Source organism: Rhinichthys klamathensis, unplaced genomic scaffold (genome assembly GCF_029890125.1).
Source record: "Rhinichthys klamathensis goyatoka isolate OS25496 unplaced genomic scaffold, OSU_Roscu_1.1 h1tg000254l_1, whole genome shotgun sequence".
NCBI lineage: Eukaryota > Metazoa > Chordata > Actinopteri > Cypriniformes > Leuciscidae > Rhinichthys > Rhinichthys klamathensis.
The window spans coordinates 978,949-987,500 of NW_026606776.1; the positions used below are offsets into that span (position 1 = coordinate 978,949).

At 43.9% G+C, this 8,552-nt stretch overlaps 1 protein-coding gene across 1 annotated transcript in view; it reads right to left on the bottom strand.

Moving 5' to 3' along the window:
* Positions 1-3,935: 3,935 nt before the first annotated feature.
* tuba8l4 (tubulin, alpha 8 like 4) overlaps positions 3,936-8,552 on the bottom strand; it is a 5,317-nt gene continuing 700 nt past the window's right edge. The window contains exons 2-4 of the mRNA XM_056266838.1: positions 7,599-7,821; positions 7,050-7,198; positions 3,936-5,063 (exon numbers count right to left, since the gene is read on the bottom strand). Of these exons, the coding sequence (XP_056122813.1) occupies positions 4,086-5,063; positions 7,050-7,198; positions 7,599-7,821 (1,350 nt within the window). The 3' untranslated portion in view covers positions 3,936-4,085. The remainder of the gene's footprint in view (positions 5,064-7,049; positions 7,199-7,598; positions 7,822-8,552) is intronic.

The window sequence follows — 8,552 nt, forward strand, 5'->3', positions numbered from 1 at the left end:
AGCCGGAACGAGAGGGTGGGGTTAGATGGGGTCACAGCCGGAACGAGAGAGTGGGGTTAGATGGGGGCACAGCCGGAACGAGAGAGTGGGGTTAGATGGGGGCACAGCCGGAACGAGAGAGTGGGGTTAGATGGGGGCACAGCCGGAACGAGAGGGTGGGGTTAGATGGGGGCACAGCCGGAACGAGAGAGTGGGGTTAGATGGGGGCACAGCCGGAACGAGAGAGTGGGGTTAGATGGGGGCACAGCCGGAACGAGAGGGTGGGGTTAGATGGGGTCACAGCCGGAACGAGAGGGTGGGGTTAGATGGGGTCACAGCCGGAACGAGAGGGTGGGGTTAGATGGGGGCACAGCCGGAACGAGAGAGTGGGGTTAGATGGGGGCACAGCCGGAACGAGAGGGTGGGGTTAGATGGGGGCACAGCCGGAACGAGAGGGTGGGGTTAGATGGGGGCACAGCCGGAACGAGAGGGTGGGGTTAGATGGGGGCACAGCCGGAACGAGAGGGTGGGGTTAGATGGGGTCACAGCCGGAACGAGCGGGTGGGGTTAGATGGGGTCACAGCCGGAACGAGAGAGTGGGGTTAGATGGGGTCACAGCCGGAACGAGAGGGTGGGGTTAGATGGGGGCACAGCCGGAACGAGAGGGTGGGGTTAGATGGGGGCACAGCCGGAACGAGAGGGTGGGGTTAGATGGGTGCACAGCCGGAACGAGAGGGTGGGGTTAGATGGGGTCACAGCCGGAACGAGAGAGTGGGGTTAGATGGGGTCACAGCCGGAACGAGAGGGTGGGGTTAGATGGGGTCACAGCCGGAACGAGAGAGTGGGGTTAGATGGGGGCACAGCCGGAACGAGAGGGTGGGGTTAGATGGGGGCACAGCCGGAACGAGAGGGTGGGGTAAGATGGGGTCACAGCCGGAACGAGAGAGTGGGGTTAGATGGGGGCACAGCCGGAACGAGAGGGTGGGGTTAGATGGGGTCACAGCCGGAACGAGAGGGTGGGGTTAGATGGGGGCACAGCCGGAACGAGAGGGTGGGGTTAGATGGGGTCACAGCCGGAACGAGAGGGTGGGGTTAGATGGGGGCACAGCCGGAACGAGAGAGTGGGGTTAGATGGGGGCACAGCCGGAACAAGAGGGTGGGGTTAGATGGGGTCACAGCCGGAACGAGAGAGTGGGGTTAGATGGGGTCACAGCCGGAACGAGAGGGTGGGGTTAGATGGGGGCACAGCCGGAACGAGAGGGTGGGGTTAGATGGGGTCACAGCCGGAACGAGAGGGTGGGGTTAGATGGGGGCACAGCCGGAACGAGAGGGTGGGGTTAGATGGGGTCACTCACAGCCGGAACGAGAGGGTGGGGTTAGATGGGGTCACAGCCGGAACGAGAGGGTGGGGTTAGATGGGGGCACAGCCGGAACGAGAGGGTGGGGTTAGATGGGGTCACTCACAGCCGGAACGAGAGGGTGGGGTTAGATGGGGTCACAGCCGGAACGAGAGGGTGGGGTTAGATGGGGTCACAGCTGGTCCAAGGTCAAATATCAAGAAAATCAATTTCCAACAGTTGTCATTAAAAGTTTAAAGTGTAAAGATTGAGCTGAATATTTTAAAAGATTGTTGCACCCATGTGTGGTATGTTTCAGTGCAAAAAAAAACACATTTTATTATTATTTGATCTAGTGCAAAATATTACACTGCCCTGTTAGCAGTAGGGCTGTTTTCTGAATATACCGGCTAACCAGTACAAATACCCTATGTGATAAATATCAAACACGATGAATGATACTGCATTGTAATTGGAAAGATACAGGGTACTTCATAAATGCCCATAAATGGCAGGATTTACCAGCGGTAGGAGGGATTTACCTCTGCCTCCTCTGAGTGAAACACCAGATCATACCGAGATTTCCCCTGTGAGTCACATTTACAATATTTATAAAGTGTGGGGTGAGATTAAATGGGATTTCTGAAGCTGTGTTTTTGTAAAGCCCTGAAGTTTTTATAAAATAAAGGAAATACTGAACAACTTGTGTGAAATGGGTCAAACTGCAAGGGAACATTTCCACCTAAAAATCTGTAAGTGGGACAAAATATTATAATTCACTCGCATAAGTTCTTTCAAAACTTCCATCAAGGAATTATGACTTCAGCCTTTTTGCTTTTATCCTAAAACCGCTTAATTCATGGTGCTTGCTAAGGCAAGACTGTTACTATCGCTCAAACTTAGGTTTATGGATTTAAACAAACCTCTAACCCCAAGTATTACATTTCAGCTCTAAACTTGTCCAGCATTGTTTGTGGTATGACTCTAAATGATACATCAAATTATGTGACAGATAAAAATAATGCTGACCTATTTAAGAACAATAATATAAGGTGAGGTATTTCTACTATAATTCTGACAAAGCTGCTAGCTACTTGTTTTTAATGCTTTTTTATAAACTAGGACTCACACAGTAAGTTATTGTGGCAAAAAAAAGAATATTATTTCTTAATTTTACTTAATTTCTTTAGCTTTTTTATTATTTGTACATATATATATATATATATCAGTGCTGTCAAACCGATTAATCGTGATTAATCGCATCTTACATAAAAGTTTTTGTTTACATGTGTATGTTATTATATTTCTATATATTATATACAGTATGTGTGCATATCTGTACATATATATATACACACACATACAGTAAATATGTGTGTATATACAGTATATATATATATATATATATGTGTGTGTATATAAATCTCACATAGAACTGCACATGCTTTTCATTAGCCTTACAAAAGTTAACTTAAAACTTAACTTACAAAAACTGATATTTTTCTGCTAGTTCTTCATTACAATCCTTATATTGTACACACGATGCTTGGTCTGGTAGTTAGTTTTGTGGTATCCCTCATAGCTGTATGTTGTGTATACAGAGGCTCATGTTTAGTGCTGTGTGTGGCCACTGTGTGATCCACTGAAGGTTTATGTGTGGGTGTGTTTGTTCCCAGCACAGAGATCCTTACTCTTCTTTCACAAGTAAGACAAACACACAACCCTATTCATCGCTAGTGCATGTGTAATCTGTAAACTATATCCAAAGCAGGAGACTGCATAAGAAGATTAGCCTGCCTGTGTCGAGAATATTATGTACTTTGGTTCAATGGCAGTCAATATAGAGCAGTGCGAGTCAAAAGTTTGGAGACACTTCACTAAATGTAGGTTTCTCATGATCTAAAGGATTCTGCTTAAAAGCTTTACATTAGTTTTGCAAACAAATATAAATTGTGGGAAGCTTTTAAAAGACTATTGGAAAAGTTTGCCATGTCAGATATCTCGGTTGCAAGAGTGTAACGTAGGAAAAGAGTGATGACTTAAAAGAAGCTTTTTACGTTTTAATAAAAAAATGTTTTTTAAATGCCACTGCATAATTACCATGCATAGGACAAGCTGTTTGGAAAATGGATGGATTATCACACATTTGTTTAGATTAATTCCCCAATTTAAAAAAATTATTCGTTGGTCTTTTTTTTTTACTGATACTGGAATTAAAATTGTGTGTACATTATTTAACAAAAAGGAAATTGTGATTTCAGTTGAGCAAGTTTCGTAAGCTAAAGAAAAATGAGGTTATTTATTTAAACCCTTCACAGTAATGTGCGAGTGAGTAGATGTATGTTCATTTGTCAGCATTTTAAAAACACAAATTCTGGGTAGTGCTTATAATACCGCTGATGCCATATTTCGAAGTCCCTGTGAAATCCCTTCTTCCCTTTTCTCTTAGTAACACTAATGCAGACATGACATGGTTGCTAACAAATTATCCATGTCATCTATGGTCAAATTTTGGCAAGGCCCAGTGTCCCACCTTATCAGATTACAACTGTTCACAAAGTCATACAAATATATTCGAGACAAAACTTTTAGAGACAAAAAAAGACAAATCACAGCAGATTTTTTTTTCATTTCATTTTAATTTAATAGGTTGACCGAATAAAAGGAACATTTTACTTCATGGAATGTGGTTTCATAACAGAACGTTTTACATATTAAGTCAGGCATGAGTTGTCTTGCTAGGTTTGCAAGGTTTAGTAAGCCATCAACTTAATACTCCTCTCCTTCTTCATCCTCTTCTCCGACACTGTCTGTGCCCACCTCTTCATAATCCTTCTCCAGGGCAGCCATGTCTTCTCTGGCCTCTGAGAACTCTCCCTCCTCCATACCTTCACCCACATACCAGTGAACAAAAGCTCTCTTGGCGTACATCAGATCGAACTTGTGATCCAGACGAGCCCAGGCTTCGGCAATGGCTGTAGTGTTGCTCAACATGCACACGGCTCGCTGCACCTTAGCCAGGTCTCCTCCAGGAACCACAGTCGGGGGCTGGTAGTTGATGCCAACCTTGAATCCAGTGGGACACCAGTCCACAAACTGGATGCTACGCTTTGTCTTGATGGTGGCGATGGCAGAGTTGACATCTTTGGGTACAACATCTCCACGGTACAGCAGACAGCAAGCCATGTACTTGCCGTGACGAGGGTCGCATTTCACCATCTGATTGGCTGGCTCGAAGCAAGCATTGGTGATGTCAGCAACGGACAGCTGCTCATGGTAGGCTTTCTCTGCAGAGATCACTGGGGCGTAGGTGGCCAGAGGGAAGTGGATACGTGGATAGGGCACCAGGTTGGTTTGGAACTCGGTCAGATCTACATTTAGGGCTCCATCGAAACGCAGGGATGCTGTGATGGAGGAAACGATCTGCCCGATCAGCCTGTTGAGGTTTGTGTAGGTGGGACGCTCAATGTCGAGGTTTCTACGGCAGATATCGTAGATGGCCTCGTTGTCCACCATGAAGGCACAGTCGGAGTGCTCGAGGGTGGTGTGGGTGGTAAGGATGGAGTTGTAGGGCTCCACCACCGCTGTGGACACTTGAGGAGCTGGATAGACAGCAAACTCAAGTTTCGATTTCTTCCCGTAATCGACAGAGAGCCGTTCCATGAGGAGGGAGGTGAACCCAGAGCCGGTGCCACCACCAAAACTGTGGAAGATCAGGAAGCCCTGGAGCCCAGTGCACTGATCAGCCTGAAAACAAAATGGTGAAAAGTTAGATGGGGAGGATATAAATTATAACTAATTTTACTGATATTTTATTTCCTAGTGACTAGCATGATTTAGGAGGAACGTATATGTTCTGTGAACTTCCTAACTATCCAGTCCCACCAAGATTTTTTTTCCTGATTTTGCGGCCTAAAATGGCTGAATGTGCTTTCCTCAAATTGCGGCAATATTTGCAGGATATTTTTGCTGTCGTTTGGCACTAAAAACCCACCAATAATCACGATGTACTCGAGTAATTAATGACAGTAAGAGTACAATTACCCGTAAATATTTTTGTGCATATTTACTGAAATGCACAAAGCAATGGTGACACCAGAATAGAAATACTCAATTCTGCTTTGCTAAAAATACAGATGTGTTAGACACAATACCTGCACAAGGTCACTGAATTAGTCCGTAATCAGTGACACAGACTATATACTATACATTTTAAGTGTTATAAATTATTATTTCATGTCACTGAATTATTATGTAATTACTTTTATTATACACTAATTGTTATTAAAGTTATTCAGTCAAGAGCAGTGAGTGATTTTCTACAGAAGCAGGTAAGGCTGCTGTCACTCTAATGCAGAGTTCAGACTACACAATATCAGCCCAATTTTGGCACGATCCATTTGACGTAGGGTGTCATGTGGACTCGTAAATGACAATGGGCACCAGGACGCAAGATTCGATCATTACATCATGTTTAGTGTCATAGTGGACGATAACCGACGCCGGTCTGTCACGACAGAAAAACTAGCAGGTTTAATTTTGTTTCTGTCCTCCATGATGGGTTTTGTCACAACTGTGATGTTGACCAGTAGGAGCACAGAAGCTCTTATGAACACAGCTTTCAAACATGGAGAAACAAAATAATTAATGGTATAAGTGCTGCAATGAAGTAAAGGTTTGTGGAGCTATGGCAACAATACTCATACCTTCATGTTGTTTCCTCAAGGGACTACCATGACAGAGTGAAAAAAGATAAATGCTGGCGAACGATAGCGGAGACGCTTCAGCAACTTGGTGAGTACTGGAATTAGCATTAAGCTAGTACAACCATTGTTTGTTTACGCTCTTATTTCCAGAAGTCAGTTACTAGTTCCGCCTTCTCTATGACATCAGACGTCATTAAAGATGGCAACCGATGATTAGACGTGAAGCAATGTGTAGTCTGACAAGGCTTTGGAGAAAAACGGCAATGTCACATTTATTTAACGTTCATAGAAACGTTTGCTTTTTCCCACACGCATAAACGTAAAAAAAGCCATTGGACAAATTGCGAAACAGCGTCTCACGCATTTTGGAAGCGAACAGGTTGAAAAGATAAAAGTGTAGGTTGTGAATGAATTATTTGAAAATGTTAAATATTACCCAGTCCCTCACTCAAGTGGGCCTTATGTCAAAAATTTTCTTTCCTTTAACTCTTTCCCCACCATTGATGGAATTTTCCGAAATATGGAGCGTTTGCAAATCCTGCAGGGACTGACTAACATCTACGGTTTATAGGAAAGGTGGTAGGGTTGGGCCAATAAACGATGCCATCATCCATCGCCGATGGCTGACAGACATCATGATGTTGAGCCGGCATCGTGATTCCTCCTCCTGGCCAGAGTGCTAAAGTAAAATGCGCACGGCCATTCAAACAGCATTTTCAATTAATTCCTATGGAAGTTGAGCTTCCATAGAAACGCTCTGCTGCTCACTGGTGGACACGTGCCATTAGGGCAGTGGGTGGGTCTTGTCCCACATACAATGGTTCCGACGCGCATTGGGAAAATGTTACGTTTTTAATGATTTAATTGTTTTCAATGTTTTGGCAGATGGCCATCTAGCGAACTGATATACATAACCCCCACCTCCCGATGTCATCATCCATTGCGATGTTTCACTTAGACATCGTCTGATGCCATTTTGGTAGACATCGTCCAACCCTACAAGGCGGTGACAGTATGGGTGTCTTACCAGTTTGCGAGTCCTGTCCAACACCAAGTCAATGATCTCCTTGCCAATGGTGTAGTGCCCACGGGCGTAGTTGTTGGCAGCATCTTCCTTGCCAGTGATCAACTGCTCAGGGTGGAACAGCTGGCGGTAGGTACCTGTGCGCACCTCATCTGGAAAAACAAGAAACTTATTACATTTACATTTAGTCATTTAGCAGACGCTTTTATCCAAAGCGACTTGCAACTAAGGACTAAACCAAGCGAGTCATCGTGAAGAGACAAAAACAACGCAAGAAGTGCTCAAAATACAAAGTTCAGACATTGCTCGGAGTAAGCAAGGATTTAAAGGAAAAGGAAAGTTTTTTTTTTTTTATGTTAAGTGCTCACAAAAAAAATAAAAAAAATAATAATTCTTTCCTTTTCCTTTAAATCCTTGCTTATCTGGCTTAAATCCTTGCTTATTTGGTTTGCTTGCAGTTATTATAACTGCAAGCAAACCAAAGCACTTGAAATTGCCCCCAAAGAACAACATTTTACAGAAGGTGCCCTGAAAAAAAAAAAGGTTTATTACCAATGACAGTGGGCTCCAGGTCGACAAAGACTGCTCTTGGGACATGTTTTCCAGCTCCAGTCTCACTGAAGAAGGTGTTAAAGGAATCATCTCCTCCTCCAATGGTTTTGTCACTGGGCATCTGACCATCTGGCTGGATCCCATGTTCTAGGCAATACAACTCCCAGCATGCATTGCCCATCTGGGCTCCGGCTTGGCCGACGTGCATGGAAATACATTCACGCTGGAGAAAGAGGGAGAAAATAGTTTAACATTAGCAACTTGAAAGTATAGCATGTAATAAATAGACCTTATTACAGCTAAAGTTACAAAATATAATATTTCTGGTCTCCCCTGGAAAAACACGTAACAGCAGATATCTTTTTACACACGAACATTATGTCCAGACAAGAAATGGGGTAGAACGATAGGGCGGGATGTTTATTCAGCACGTTCTTCTCATATGGAAAGATGTTGAATGGTGCCTTTTATTAAATGCAAGGGCAGTACAGTATAAGTTGTTTTCACTGTAACATTCTTAACATTACAAACAAGGTACTTAATAGGTAGGGACTTTCTTTCAGCTAAAATGTTCAATGTCATGAAATATCCCCAGTCCCGAGTAACAGTGAGTAACGTTATTGTGATAATCTGTTGCCAAAGATCAATTGTTCTGCATGTGGATCAATGCCATTACCAGCTCCCACCCATCCACACTGCAGCTGTTTCAGGCGTTTTATCTGCATGAGCGCATGCGGGCTTAAATGCTGACTAAGCCTAAAATCTAGGGAGACCGGAAAATGTACACATTTTGCGCTCTTATGCTCACTTTTTGAATGTCAAATAATATTAATTTTTACATCTGAATCAGAACTACGGAATTAAATGAGTCAGAGTGTGACTTATAGTTATAAGTATAGTGTGGGGGAAGAGACCCAAAAGGGAAGGGCAGGGCCGGTCCCTTCCCCCACCCAA